At 44.1% G+C, this 15,746-nt stretch overlaps 1 protein-coding gene across 8 annotated transcripts in view; it reads left to right on the top strand.

Annotated features, from left to right (window-relative positions):
• mical2a (microtubule associated monooxygenase, calponin and LIM domain containing 2a) overlaps positions 1–15,746 on the top strand; it is a 38,329-nt gene that overhangs the window by 13,851 nt on the left and 8,732 nt on the right. For 5 of the 8 annotated variants that reach the window (XM_028955938.1, XM_028955937.1, XM_028955936.1 and 2 more), the window contains exons 3-18: positions 3,441–3,648; positions 3,914–4,030; positions 5,044–5,145; positions 7,552–7,707; positions 8,087–8,187; positions 8,971–9,228; positions 9,300–9,415; positions 9,831–9,957; positions 10,035–10,125; positions 11,866–12,013; positions 13,712–13,917; positions 14,310–14,410; positions 14,625–14,696; positions 14,832–14,957; positions 15,106–15,186; positions 15,386–15,643. In XM_028955938.1, coding sequence (XP_028811771.1) covers positions 3,441–3,648; positions 3,914–4,030; positions 5,044–5,145; positions 7,552–7,707; positions 8,087–8,187; positions 8,971–9,228; positions 9,300–9,415; positions 9,831–9,957; positions 10,035–10,125; positions 11,866–12,013; positions 13,712–13,917; positions 14,310–14,410; positions 14,625–14,696; positions 14,832–14,957; positions 15,106–15,186; positions 15,386–15,643 — 2,268 coding nt within the window. The remainder of the gene's footprint in view (positions 1–3,440; positions 3,649–3,913; positions 4,031–5,043; positions 5,146–7,551; positions 7,708–8,086; positions 8,188–8,970; positions 9,229–9,299; positions 9,416–9,830; positions 9,958–10,034; positions 10,126–11,865; positions 12,014–13,711; positions 13,918–14,309; positions 14,411–14,624; positions 14,697–14,831; positions 14,958–15,105; positions 15,187–15,385; positions 15,644–15,746) is intronic. The other 3 variants (XM_028955941.1, XM_028955940.1, XM_028955939.1) reach the window with 1 other exon arrangement.

The following is a 15,746-nucleotide window of genomic DNA, read 5'->3' as shown; positions in this document are numbered from 1 at the left end:
CCAGGATCTCGGGAGGAGCGACCTTCTCGTCGCCCACCAGTGCTTGGTCTTCTTGCCCCGGATCTTGACTGGCATGTGGTGGAGGGGCAGAGTTCGATCCCTGGCTCAGGCCGATCAAACTCCGCCCTCAGTCTCTGTTGGAAGTCCCGAAAACTCCTGTCTGTCTCTCCCTGCTGCCAGAGGGTTGTGCTCCAGCCCCATGCTGATCCAGTCAGACACGTGAGGATGGTAGTGATCTCGTCTGTGTCTGCTGCCCCACTGAAGGGTCCCGGGACAATTGGGCTGTCCCACACGGGGCTGGGCACGTCGCTGGAGATGGTGGTAGGTGTGTGGTGTGGAGGGGGGTGGACGTTTTCTCCAGCAGGTGTGGACGCTGGTGCTGCGCTGCCATTTTGCTGGGGAACGTCCGGGCAGAGGGAAGGCGGGTCGGCGACTGGAGCAGGAATGGAGGATTCCCTGCGAGGCAGTCCCGGCAGCGCAGTTGCTGGCTGGCGACCTCCCGTCGCCCTCTTCCACCAGCTTTCCTCACACTGCTGGGAGGGACGTGGGTCTCCACGGACCTCGTGACGATCCTGGATGGGCGCGATGGGCGGAGCCATCCCGGCACCGACTGCCCAAACGGCGTCATCCTGGTCGTCGTCCGTGTCAACCTCGTACCCCCGGAAGTCACATGGGTCATCACGGACGCCGCGATGATCTCGGACGCGCACGCTGGGCGGAGCCATCCCGGCACCGACCGCCCACCGAAAATCCACGTCATCATCGCTTTCGTCATCCGTGTCCTCCCACCGGTGACTCCAAGGGTCGTCCACCCTGCGGACATCCTGGACCCATGGCGCGATAAGCTCCCATGGGCAGTACTCTGGCCATTCGGGCTGGAGGCTGCCCACCTCCTCGCTGGAGGAACGCCGCCGTTGTTGCCGCTTCTCACCCCCCTGGAAGTGACGTGGGTACCCACGGACCTTGCGACGATCGCAGACTGGCGCGATGGGCGGAGCCCAACTCTCGTCTCCCGTGCTCTCGTCGTCGTCCGTGTCGTCCCAGTCCACGGGGAGCCTTGCCAGCAGAGCGCAGAGTTCTTGGCTCGACATGGCGAAGATCGTGGGGGTCGCATCTTCTGCGCTCGCTGCCCACGTCACTTCCTCGCTGCTGCCGACGCCAACGTCCTCGCTCCGCCCACTCACCCGCCGACGTTGTCGCTTCCGGGTTTCGCGGAGTTTCCCGGGGGTGACGTCATCACGTGGCGCCGCGTACCACGGCTTCTCGGGGAGAAAACGCTCCACCAGAACGGGCGGCGCGTCTCTCCCCTGCCGTCCGCGTTCGCCGCGCCGGGCTGCGTCCTTCGCGGCGTTTCTTCTCCTCTGCTTTCTACCTCTGCGCTTTTGGGTGGGTCTCTGGCATTCTGTCACGACTACGGACTTACGAGGGAAGGAAGCGCAGAGGTCTGACATGCTGGGACGGGGTTTTATTTATAAACAAACAATAAACTCAAAGAAACAATGGCGCGGTGGCCGAAAACAGTTTAACGTGACAGGTGGGTCGGGATTTGAACCGGCAACCTTCTATTTACGGGCCGCTTCCTTAACTGCTAGGCCACCACTGCCCCAGTGTAATATTGTAGTTACGTATTTTTATACACTTTTGCCCTTATCCAGGTTTGAACCCGGGTCTTCTGGTTGATATGCAAGTGTGTTACCCACTAGGCTACTACAACCCCTATCTCAACGTGCAGAATGAATTTATAATGGTGGTGCACTGGGTTTTTATTATGTGAGGCATGGAAACCGAAGAGACATGAGACAATTATGAATCATCAAGGCCGAACAAAGCCCTGTGGTTTTGACTTTGAAAGCAAGAGGAAAAAAAACGAAAGAAGGGGGCATTGTTTCATCTGCAGTGGCTCAGAGAGAGACCAGAGTACTAGTTGGTTTGCACCTGTCTGTCTTCAGACAAGATCTCATCTGTTCAAGGAACATTACTCATCCATCATCGCTACAAGAACTGGGCCAGGGCGTGTCCCAACAAAGTCAGCACCACCTGCACGGGGCTCGTATACCTGGAGGATGAATAACAGATGGGTTTGCTCCGTTGCTCTCTCTATCTCAACTCCTCCTACGGCACACGTCAGACATTCGTACATGCTGGGGAGAAGAAGAGAATTGGCTCTGTTGTCGTTGCTGCCGAGAATAACAGTCCTTTCACGGTGGTCCCTGTGGTGCAGTTGCCACGGGTAGCTCTGTAAACAATACAGCGGCTGCCATACGTGCCAGCCTGTGCCCACACCAGCTCATTTCCGCATCTGTGGTTACACAAACATGATAAAGCCTCTGGTCACCCGCCGGGATCCCACCGAAACCTGAGCTTATACCAATATTGATCCCAGGTTGCAGCCCCTGAGGACAGATGCAGACACGCAACGACAGGAAACGCGTCCTGCTGTTAAAACACACCCTCCAGCCACGGCTTGGACACAGTTAATTATTTTGAGAGGGTGCAGGGGTCAGTGTGCAGTGCCTCTGCAGGGTGTGCCAAATGAGGGTGGTGCATCAAGGGTAGGAAATGAAGGGATCAGGAAGGTAACGGTCAGTGAGGAGCAGCAGGACTCTGGGTGGGGCCATGGGGTTCGAAGCGAACATTAATCAGTAGGGAGGGTTTGGGACAGTAAAACTGGCTGTGAACGAAATAAAATAAAAAAGTATTTTGCTCTTTCATCTTCTTCCAAACCCTAAAATTTCATTATAATTTAAGCTTTAGGTAATCATGACGTTGTGTTGCTCGGGTGGCAAACATGACATCACACTGAACATCCGCAGTCGGGATTATTACTCAGTGCTTTGACTTTACAATAAAACACTGCTTTTTTACGCCCCAGCCTAGATAATGCATTTGCTTGATGTTGTTGCTGTTATAGCAATAAACAATAAAACTGATGTGAGAACCAGTTCATGATTAATATTTTTAGAGGTTTAAACAAATCATGTATTTTTCGACGCAACTGAAAGAAGGCACCAGAATCATTACAAACGGGCAGGAAAAGCAGGCAGCTGCCTAGGGCCCTGAGCGGAAACAGGGGCCAGAGAACTGCTTATTATGTACCTAATCCGAAGCAAAGTTCACCGTGTTAACCGTAAGATTGTCATATAAAGGACTCTGCAAATCTGTCCTAATTTAATTAAAAATGAATGTGCAGTAAATATGGAGTTATATGTATTTTATGAAACATTTGTTTATTCAGAGTTCCTTGAAACAGAGATCAGAGTGAGGCAGCTCTGTGTAGTGTCTTTTCAAGTTAACATTTGTCCATTTTTCTACACCTAAAATGGATAAATAGGAAATAGTCTCTGAAGGGGTTTTCTAATGCATGAATAATAATAACTAATAACTGGATGTTTCTGTTTGGGCTCATAAACCTCTCCATGATAACATCCCCCCCACTTCAGTGTCTCATCATAGGTGGGGGACCTTGTGGTCTCCGGACTGCCATAGAGCTGGCGCTTCTAGGGGCTAAAGTGGTGGTGATTGAGAAGAGGGACACATTCTCACGCAACAACGTGCTCCACTTGTGGTCCTACACCATCCATGACCTCAGGGGCTTGGGGGCCAAGAAGTTCTACGGCAAGTTCTGCGCTGGATCCATAGACCATATCAGTACGTACTGATGGATGTGTGCTGCTGTGGGGATTAATTACTGCTATATGATAAATGCAGAAGTGTATTATTGCATAGTGTACAGGAACTGTTTAAAAGGCATATATCATTTAATACTTTTAGAGGCAGATAAAATGTTTTAATTTATTACTTTTTGTTTGCTTAGCTCTGTAAACCATGTTTGAAAGTACTTCAGAGGCAGAGCGCAGTGAGTGTAATATTTGTGTAAACCTGCCTCCGGGGGCTCATGGTTTTTGTTTGGCAGGCATTCGGCAGCTGCAGCTCATGCTGTTGAAGATCGCGCTACTGTTAGGCGTGGAGTTTCACATCAGCGTCGAGTTTGTTAAGCTGTTGGAGCCGGCAGAGGATCAGGAGAATGAAGGTGCAGATCTGTATTTCTACACAAGTCAACACAGCCGGCTTCATGTTGAAAAGAGCAGGCAGCCAGTAAAAATGCTGCTGTACCACTGGCACAGTATAGCACTGCATGTTATTTCCACCAAAAAGTGGATAAAGTGGCATTAATTTTTTTTTTAAACAGATGAAGTTTAAAAGTTGGAGTCGAGTTGTGGATAGATTTTTTTTTATGTTGATGACAATTATGGCTGATAGAAATTCATAATGGCATCTCCTGGAAAGTCTTTAAGGAAAGTCAATACTGGTGCTGATGGGCCAATGAATCTGACAATAATTTAATGTTTTGAGATGCACTAGTAGTTTGGTAGGTAGATCTGTCAAAGTTATCTTTGAAAGCATTTTGCCCACCATAGTTTTTTTGGATATCAGCAAACTTTGACCTTGATTTGTTTGTCTTTGAATGACTGATGTTCTAGTTGACATGCAACACCCACAGCAGTCAGGACTTCGGCCACTTCTGCCACTTGACGTGAGTTTCAAGTGGTCCTGATAGCCCATATTTTCCCCAAGAGGTGTGATAGTCTCCATCTTAGAATAGCAGAGCAAAGGAACAGAACAAAGAACTTCCTGACCCTTCTCTGTACAATATCTCCATGACAACACATTGGCATTGCAAGTAGGCAGTCTTATTGAAAAAGACACCCTGATTTCCACAAGCAAAAGCAGTCTTCTTATTGGATGAGGAGCAATCCCATCTGTAAATGGCTATAGACAAACATTTTTAGACTAGGCTGCTATCAGGGAGAACACATGGAACCAAAAGCAGGGAAAGGCCAATCCAATACTGATTGCTCTTCTTAATTGTAAACATATCCTGTCTTTAAAAAGCTGGAATGTGGTGCAGAAGTGAAATGCTTGGCCTATTTGTCAAGTTTGGTGTATTCATCAAAATGAATACTGACTCAGGCAAGTATGTGCAAGTAATGTTTGTGTGTTTGATGTGCGTTTGTACTTGAACGTTTTTATGTTCCTGCACAGGACCTGGTTGGAGGGCAGAAGTGTGTCCTGCCGATCACCCGGTTGCTGAATTTGACTTTGACGTGGTGGTGGGGGCAGACGGGCGACGGAACACTCTGGAAGGTGAGACCTGTATGGACATGTGATACAAGTGCCAGGCTAAACAAAACACCACAAAAAGCTGCAGCCAGCATGCTTGTGACCCATCTATATTTGTAAAGTATCATTGCATGAGCACAACCCGAATACTCCAATTAAGCTGCAGAAACATCGCAAGGATGATCATTCAGTCCCATCGCAGGAGGCAACCGACCTCAATTTTGAGCTTCATGGCAAAGGCTGTGAATAGTTATGTACATGTGCTCAGATTTTCTTTTTAATATTTAATTTAATTTTATTTTTAATTTGCCAAAACATCAAGTAACCTTTTTTCATGTTGTCATTATTGGGTGTTGTGTGTAGAATTATATGTGTGTGTGTGTGTGTGTTCTGTAATTAGCTTTAAAGTATTTTTAAAGCTGTAATTCTAGATAGGAGCTATGTGTGATGATGCAGATTCTCTCTTTTAGTTTACCTGCCCTAACAACAGTAACCAAGGTGGATGCAAGGTGGATGCTCCCTCATTAGTTCAAGACACATGGTTTGATCCAAGAACGTTATTAAACCTGTAAAATTGAATGCAATGTCTGTAAAAAGGGTCCCCATGATGTCACCGGTCTGACTCGTGTCCAAAGTTACATGTAAAATCAGCCCCAAATGAAAAAAGCTGCCCGTCGGCCTTTGTTCAGTCATCTGGACCGAATTCAGTTGTGTGATGTGATTGTTGGCCTTTGCCTCCTTCACGGTCGTCATCTCTTGCACCTAATCAATTTAGATGCTCTTTTGTCCATAAAAGGCCATGACGTGCAACTTGAACCACAGAAGAGGGATACGGAGGATGATTGCTTAGAAAAAAAAACAATACATGTAGTGCTATTTTGACTCACCAGGGGAAAGTTAAATATAAATGAAATACCAGTCCAGGCATCTGAAGGAAAGGGCAGGGAAAGGGTGATGCAAGGCGGGAAAATGGCCCTGTGAATTAGTATAACAGTAATGGGGCGGCTTTGGCTCATGTTCAGCGGCTGGCTGCCCCTGAGTAGTGCTTTTCAGAGACTCATGCATTATTCTGTATTAAAGCGGATATGGTGAAAAGATTTTTGATGATGAAGAAAAGCTGAAAATCCTTTAATTCCTTTTTTAAACAATGCTGTCTTTAAGCTAAGCACATTTATTTCATATTTCATTAAACTCTAAAATTGAGGTAAGTCAGATACAGTAAGAGAAACAGAATGTTTACAATCTATTCCACTGAGGAGACAATAGAGAAAGTGCTCTGTACTCCTGATAGATGCTGTAAAGAACCCGCAGGATGGGATGGTGGAAGGGGAGCTGGCAATGAGGGTCTGCTGCCGTCTGGAGTTCTTGTAAAAAGATGAGGTCACCCCCCTCTCACCATTCTGGAAGTTATTTTTCACCATAAAGTCCTTTCTGCTGTCTTAATTGCTACAGTGGTCTCAAGAGGCTGAATGGATTAAGGTCTGCCTGGGAGAGACTATTTGTAGCTGGAGTATCATTATACCTGCCACATGATCCATAACTATCAGTAAAAGAGGTCCGTCATCATAAAACCCGTACTTTCATGTTTCTCTTCCTGTTTATTGCACACTCGTTTAAGAATCTCATGATACTGATATAGTGACTAGGCTGCCAGTTCAGTGCTGTGTGTTTGGTGTTATATAAATGACTGGATAGTGGATAAAGTGCTGACAGTAGTGAAAATTATTTTCCTATCTCTAATTGTAATTGTTCATCTAAAAGTGTAAAACAAATTTTTTTTTTTTTTTATCAAAAACTGGGACTGAATGATCTCTTATTATCATAAGTCTACAAAAAACACTATTGTATTGCTTCTCATGAAAATAAGGAAATTCTGCAATAAACAGTTTAGGTAAATCATTATTTGACCAATGTTTGACATTGACATTTTTTGGGGTTTACTGATTAGATAAACAGTGATTTTGGTATAGGTGGTACTGGTGCCTTTTAAGACTTTGCACAGTAGTGAATATGTAAAATGCATCTTAATCACAGGTTGTAAATAAGAATGATGCAGGTTTACCTGCCCTATCAACAGTAACCAAGGTGGATGTAGGATTTGGCTGATCTTCTTGGCACAGCTCTCTCATCAGTTCAAGACACATGGGTTGATCCAAGAATGTTATTAAGCCTGTAAAATTTAATGCAATGTCTGTAAAAAGGGTCCCCATGATGTCACCGGGCTGCCTTGTGTAAAATCAGCACAGTGATGAATATGTAAAATGCATGTAAATCACAGGTTGTAAATAGGAATTTACAGAATTTCATGACCTCTGGACTTCTGTCAGACTTGTGGTCTGGTGTTTTTTTTTGGATTTGCCCTCTCTGACCTCACAGCATCACCCTCATTCTTCCACCCAATGACCTGCTTTTCTCCCTCTTCTTTCTCAGGCTTCAGGAGGAAGGAGTTTCGGGGAAAACTGGCCATCGCCATAACAGCAAACTTTGTCAACAGGAACACTACAGCTGAGGCCAAAGTGGAGGAGATCAGCGGAGTGGCCTTTATTTTCAACCAGAAGTTCTTCCAGGACCTCAGACAAGAGACAGGTTGGCCGATAGCCTCCTCTGATAGCAGTGGTGAAAGATCCTTGAATCTCAGCTTCTGGAATTGTCCAGATTCACACAGAGGAAATTTTCCTCTGATATTACGCTTACAGGCACTACCTTGAAAACTGGGATACAGCAGTTGGAGGTTCACATTTATGGTGTGATGTTTTACCTCCAACATTGAAACACGAAAGAAACGTGTTCATTCCTTTTTTAGTGACCAATTCCCCACTGTTAACATGTCCATCATGTCATTATGATTTAGAACATAGTTGTAGTTGTAAAATAGAATATGATGTATAGATATTTCATTCACAAGCACTGATCATCCAATACTACAAATATTGCTGTAAAACTCCTATTTTTTTCTTTCTGACAGGCATTGACCTGGAGAACATTGTGTACTACAAAGACAACACTCACTACTTTGTCATGACAGCGAAGAAGCAGAGCTTACTGGACAAAGGTGTCATCATTCATGTGAGTGCATGGAAGTAAGGTGCCAAGGAACACATGTCAATGTGTGAGTTCCACTCTCTGGTGGCCTGCCAGGATGAGAGGCTGTGAACAGGACAACATAAACACTGTCATCTCAAAGCTGTGCATTCTTCATAACTTAATGAGATGTGTATGCACAAAGAACATAACGTTAAATAATATACAGCACTTCAATCACGCTCATGTATTTATTGGACTTACTCATTCTTGCCTTTTCTTTGTATTAAATGTCTTTACAGAGTTGTTGTGGCATAAATGTCACAGCTGAGATGTCCATCACCCTTCACGGGGTGTATTATTAGAAGTGATGATGATGTAAATAGTGTCCTCATGGTTACGTTGTTTGTTTCATAACAGGCCAGAATGTCAGGCTGTTCTTAACAGTCACACATGCATTTCTTCTGCAAACGTGTTAATACATACATTTTTTTCTCAAATATACACGCAAAAGTATTATACAGCGAGCAAATACCATAGGTAAATTAACAGTGAAATGTAGCTGGATAAAGTGAACTTTTAGTCTCCTTCTTCCCTTTCTCAATACCCCACATAATAACCCCATATACCAGGGGTTAAAGAAATAAAGAAAAATCAAGGAACGATCCCTCAACTATTGAGCAGGGGTGGGCCAGATAGCACCCTTCCACCTTAGTAAGATCCCACACCAAGCCAAGAGGGAAGTGAATGATAATTTGACACTATAAAGGGGTCAGGTGTGCATCAGCCTCTAAGTTTTTAAAATAAGCTCACAGTCATGTGTTTCAGGACTACACTGACACCGAGATGCTGCTGAGCACTGAGAACGTGAACCAGGAGGCCTTGTTTGCCTACGCCCGTGAGGCGGCGGACTATGCCACCCACTACCAGCTTCCCACGCTCGACTTTGCCATGAACCACCTGGGCCAGCCGGACGCCGCCATGTTCGACTTCACCTCTATGTACGCCTCAGAGAATGCGGCCCTGGTCCGAGAGAGGTTCAGTCACCAGCTGCTGGTGGCGCTGGTGGGGGACAGTTTGCTGGAGGTAAGCGCAGTTCTGTTGCACTTTGAGTAGTTGATTTGAGTGATCAGATTAACTGGATGTGAATTTTGCAGCCCTTCTGGCCCATGGGGACAGGCTGTGCTCGGGGTTTCCTGGCTGCCTTTGATACAGCCTGGATGGTGAAGAGCTGGGCGCAGGGCAGGGCTCCTTTAGACGTGCTGGCAGAGAGGTGAGCAGAGAACCATAATTAGATTAATGTTGGTTTTTATCAATGGCTAAACCTTCTTATCTAGTTTTATTTATTTTTGGATTAGACATTTTAATGTCTTTTTGTTTAATTATAGGAGGTTGTTATTTATATTGAAATACATGTATAATTATGTAGATTGAATTAAATTATTATTAGTAGTATTTTAATTAGTTGGAGTAAATAACATGGGTTAAAGATTTCAGCTGATTTCTGAATATTGTTAAACTTTGACCTCTGCCATTGTGATGCGTATAGAACCAATAGAAAAAAGCACCGAAGTGGGCTAACTTGGGCCCAAGACATGAACATTTGGTTAAGTAACTGTCAGATTTTTGTTTGCTTTAATCCATCCAAGTCAATATATTCATAATTTGAACTTTTACCTTTTTCTCAGGGAAAGTCTCTATAGACTGCTGCCACAAACAACACCTGAGAATATTGCTAAAAACTTTGAACAGTACACTATTGATCCTGTAACCCGCTACCCCAACCTCAACTCCAGCTGCGTCAGGCCGCACCAGGTGAGCTGATGTCTGCTCCAAATATCTCTCCAGATCTGAAACTGACCTCACGGAGCTCACTCGCTGCTCTCCCACAGGTCCGTCATCTCTACGTCAGTGGAGAGATGAAGGCCTGTTCTTTGGAACGGGCCGTGACGATCCGCCGGCCTGTCAACCTCTGCCGCAAAGGTGGGCATGCATACCTCTTCTGCTTTGATGTTCTGTTTCTGTTTATCTGGCTGTGAGATGTGGCTCCTAGTGAAAGGAGGGCAAGTTCCTGAATATCTCATTAGCTGTAGCAGCCTCAGTGTGAGGACACACCAGTGCTGCTGATCTTTTTTAACAAAAACAGACCTGTTTTTCACTGCTGTATAACTAATGCCCTCACAACATGTTGAGAAGTTTTGGGGGGGGGGGGGGTTATCGCTGCGTGGGCAGCTCTGTCCTTGGCCGAGGATTGTTTTCACAATTGGCCTTGAGACGGGTGAGGCTGCCTCTAGGGGATAATTCCTCAAGCCTGCTGTGTCTTCTCCCACTTTTACAGGGTGGTCTCCCTTTAAAAACACCTTGCGCTTTAGCACTGAAAATCAGCCCAATAAAACAACTAAGACTAAGAAGCTACACTTCACTTCCCTCTTTGCTGGCTATGCACTTCCCTCATCACTGGATATATATACTCTGAGAAAAGAGAAGTGGCGTGAAGCTTTCTAGTTCACATTATATTCATCAAGAGACGGAGACTCCTGATCTGGACATTTTTTAAATAAAACACTTGCACACAGTAAATAAAGGATTTCTCAGTAGTTCAGTCAGGCAGACTCAGGTGATGCACCTCAAAAAAGGATGAATTTCACATCCATTTTGTAAGTCAGATCACACGTCTGATAATATTTGCAGATTAATTGCTGTGTTAAATGTGTTCATTTTGACGACTCATATATATGGGTTTCTATCTACCTACCTACCTATCTAATTTATTATTATTATTATTATTAATGCTACCACTACTACTTGAACAACTACTGTGGAACTGGAGTTTCAGCTGTAATCATTGTGAAACATACCGTGTAGGTATTTATCCTCAAAATACCCCCTTAAGGTTGTCAGACAAACACAAAGAAAGCAGACTTTGCCCATTCACTGTGGTACACACCCTTCCCATACGGTAAGTCCATATTAAACAACGAGGGCTGAATGCAGTTAGACATGTCCTAACGCAAACACGTGCATACCACGGCTCCTGAATTATATTTCATCCCTCATTCTGTCTCTTTGCCACTATCATAACACTGCTCAGTGGGCGGGGCCTCTACCTGTGTGAGTGCATTGGTTGATAAGTCTGCAATGTTACTTTAATGTCTGTTTATGAAGTCTGACGTCAGAGGGACCTTGTAAAAACTATGTGACACTAAAGTGTGACAATGAACAAAATACCATAAAAGGAATAAGGAGTTTGATTCAAGTTTGGAATGAATTTGTTGTGATGACTGAGAAAAATGTATGTAATAATTAAAAGCATCGCATAATTTTTTTAATTAAATTTACTTATTTAGAAAATCTGAAAAAAATGATAGGAAATCATCATTGATGAAGCATACACTGATGGGCCAGCTATTCGTTTGCTTTGTTTCATTATTCTTAATTCACTTGAACTCAAGACTAATAGTCATTTACAAGACTAACAATGGCTGCACAGGATTTTTGATTAATCTGATGCTGTTTTAATGGAAAAAAAAAAAAAAAGAAATGATCAAGAATTAGGATTTTGAATGGTGCTGCTTGTGAAGAAAATGTAAACATTTATAACGACTGAAAGGACATTTATTGGGTTTTTTTGTGATGTTCCCTCAAAATATTGACATAACAGTGTAAAGTTCAGACATAATTTGTGATAAATTGATTTATTGGATTTGCCCTTATGTCTTCCAGGGTCAGAGGTGAGGCCCAGCTTGCTGCAGACCTGGTGTCAGAAGCAGACAGACGGATACCAGGGAGTGAGTGTTAGTGACCTGACCTCTTCCTGGACAAGTGGCCTGACCTTCTGTGCACTCATCCACAGATTCAGACCCCAGCTCATGTAAGAGTGCCACCAGACATCAACATCTGCCTCACTGTAACCTTTGCACTGGCATTGAGAGGCAGTGGAGCCATAAACCAGCCAAGCCTCTTCTTTTCAGAAAATGTGTCCCCTGTAAAACGTCCTCAGTGATTTATGTTTTTAAGCTGAGCAGATAGTAGCAAGTAATTGCGTGACAGACTGTATGAGCTCACATAGATGGTAATGGAATGTTTATTTAACTCAGGCAGAGCTTGAAGGCAAAAGTTGCTCTGTGTTAAACTATGTGACAGGTTTTACTGCAGTACCTCAAAGCAAATATGAGTGTGGGAGGTGAAAGACACATCGACCTTTATCAGTGAGAGGTTCTGCTGATACTGATTCTGTCTCACTGCTGCCACTCTATCATTACACTGCTAAGTGGGTGGGGCTGCTGTCTGATTGCCTTGTTTGATAAGTCTGTAATGCTGAGGAGCTGGTGCTGTAAACGTGCTACTTTAATGGCTGTTTAGTAAATTTGACGTCATATGGACCTTGTGAAACTGACATGACAATTAACAAAATGCCTTAAATGGAATTGGCAGTCTGATTTTGAATTTGGACTGTGGTGTGATGATTAAGAAAGGTGATTTAATGATTAAAAGCATTTACATATATGGTATTAAGCAGATGCCTTTATCTGACTCAGTAGTTACAGGGAGCAACTCAGGGTTAAGTGTCTTGCTCAGGGACACAAGTGAGGTTTGAACCTGTGACTTTGTTTGCATCTGGTTCATAGTTGAGTGTGATACCCACCAGGCTACTACCACCCCTACAAAAAGCACCTTATGATACACTAATGTACTTATTTTCCAAAAAACATGACCTGCATTTGAATAGAAAATGTCACAAAATTAATTAACCAGACAAAAAGTTGTTGACAAAGCTAGACATAGCAAGGTAGTCGAATCATATAGCAGTTTGGCTAAAATGAAACCGAAAATCTATCAGCAAAGGAATTTAGACATGTGAACTACTAAAAAATAGCAGCCCGCACAGTTATTATACATATATTTGTCATTGTTGTAGGTTGTTATATTTTCAGAAGCTTTGGGTTTATTATATGTATTTCAGTACAAAATTGTCCACAGAAGGAGGTATCCACAGTGTTAAAAACGTGTTCAGAAGATCTTGTAGGGTGGTGAGGAGGAGCCGTTTTGTTGAGGAAGGGTCCTTAATCTAACATTCCTAGATCAGGGAGTAGTGAGTTCTGTTTATGTAGACTAGAGAAAAGAACACAGCTCTGTTCTGGGACCAAAGGGAAGTATAATAAATACATACAGGTGAACTCAGTTGGGTTGCTGGTGCTTGTGTCCATGTCAGTGTTTCTTGCTCCTTCTGATTTTCTTTAGTTTTGAGTGTTATGTCATTTGATGGTGTACTTTTCCCATTACATGTGAAAAAAAAAAGCTCATATTGTGTTTTGAACTTTTGGGAGATGGCCACTGGGTAATGGTTCGTCTAGCAGTTAAAGAAATGAACCCGTAATCAGAAGGTTGCCGGTTTGAATCCCGTGCAACTGAGGTGCCACTGAGCAAAGTACCGTCCCCACACAATGTACCCTGGTTGGCTGTCATGGCTGCTCACCAAGGTGATGCTTAAATGCTGAGGTCACGTTTCGTGTGCTGTGTTGCAGTGTTTCACAGTGGCAATCACTTCACTTTCAATTTTTCCTCCCAGAGATTACGATTTACTGAAAGAGGAAGACCATGCCCAGAATCTTCAGCTGGCCTTTGACATCGCAGAGCAAAACTTTGGCATCAAGCCTTTCACCACTGGGAAGGAATTGGCAGCATGTCTGGAGCCAGACAAGCAGGCCATGGTCACCTACATCTCCAAGTTCTATGAGCTCTTCAGAGGGACCCCTCTTGCTGCCTCCAGTAGGGGTGGGTGTTGCGGCCTTCAAATCTTAGGACCTTAATTCCAAATCCAGACCTTGTTTCCAGTTCCCTCATGTAGTATTCATCATTGAATACTCTGATTGGCTGACTGGCCACAAAGGCATGAACCACAACAATGTTCAAAACCAGTATAGAAAGGAGCACATCAATTAAATGTCATTAAGTTGCAGAGAAGAGCTTAAAGCTAACAGCACTTATTTGTGAAGCCATGCTTATGGCCTAGAGGTGATGAGATCTAACTGTATACATTCTTAGAATCTGACATCACAAAGTGTTTCTGGTCAACATTGCCAAGAAAAGCAAGACTCTTGTTTATTAGGATGAGCAGTTTTGGGGGAAGCAAATGCTTTGGCTGACCTCACTGACCTTTTATACAGACTCAAGACGGGAGGCAAACAGTGAAGTCCAATCATCAAAACCTACAAGACCTGTTCACAAGTCACTAAGCTTTACACAGCCAAGAAAACGGATTCCAAAGGTAGGGTAAAGGTGTTTGGTTCTGGAAAAAATATCCATATTTTTGGATTATGTTTGAACAAGTCAGTACATGTGTATTTCTCCCTGTCACTGCAAGTTCCCCTGAAGATGCTAGTTGTGGTTCATATAATTGATATTTCACAAAGATGCCCTTTTTTGGTGAGGTGTGGGTAACTTTCATGTAACCTGCAGACATTTTGTATTTTTATTTTCAGGATGTCAAAAAATTGGAAGACAATGACCCAACCAACAAGAGAAGAAGAAAGATTGGCACTTATTTGGAAGAGGTAGGCATCACATATTTTATGACAGAAATAAAAGAACAAACCTCACCCACTCAAGTTTGAGGTAGATTATCCCACATCTCATTTCTTGGTTTTCATAGGGCAACACTTCAACAAGCCCGTCTGTTTCTTTTACAGGCCACAAATTTGTCCAATCAGGCTTCATTGTTAGGACGTGAGGGGAGGGAACCGAAGGAGAATAAGGTCAAATCAATGGCAACACAACTACTGGCCAAGTTTGAGCAGAGTACCCTCCGGAAGCAGGTAAAAGACTTAGCGAGGATGCAGGAAATGCAATAACCATGGAGCCACTCCATCTTTTGTGATGAATGAATGTTCTCATCAGTTCACCTCTTCTCCTGTTCTTTTGAAATTCTGTCTCTGTAACACCTCCCAATTCGAACACACTTAGCCAGAGCCAAGCAGCATTAGGGTCCAGCAAACCCCATCTCCCGAAATGACAGCACCCCCTCTCCCTTCCAACAGGCAACAGGTACAATATTGGCATACATGCGAGGTCATAAATGCAAATACACACACTCTAGAACGTACTCTCAACCCATTTTAAATAAACAATATTAATCCCATCTCACCTAAATATTCCCTCACACCTTCCCCTGAAAGAGACACTCTGTCAGATACATGACCTCTGACTTAAATGCAGAAACACCTCTATCCAGTGTACTGTGCAGTTTCAGGCAGCATTCCAGGTCCAACCCCCAGAGGATCATACGGTCTCTCCACACACCTCTCCCCTACTTGGCCCCAAGTGGCCATGCATGAAGTCCAAACCGTTGCCTTGTCACGTGCACACACAGTCGCAGCCGGCTGTCAACAACTCTGCAGCCGCGGCCGACCACGCCCAATGCCCCTCCTCCTGCCAGTCTGCTGTCCTGGCCATGAAAGGCATGCTGCAGCGCCTACAGAAAGTGGAGGATAAAATCATTGAGGTGATCTAACCTTTTTCTCTCTGTTTCTGTCACTCTGATTCCACCTGCCCTGTCCACTGTTCCATATTTTACATGCTTTTATCTTGCTAAGTGAAAGGTGCGC

The sequence above is a fragment of the Denticeps clupeoides genome, chromosome 16 (genome assembly GCF_900700375.1).
Source record: "Denticeps clupeoides chromosome 16, fDenClu1.1, whole genome shotgun sequence".
Classification (NCBI taxonomy): Eukaryota; Metazoa; Chordata; class Actinopteri; order Clupeiformes; family Denticipitidae; genus Denticeps; species Denticeps clupeoides.
Note: the sequence above shows the minus strand (reverse complement) of the source record. Positions and strands in the feature narration are given on the sequence as shown.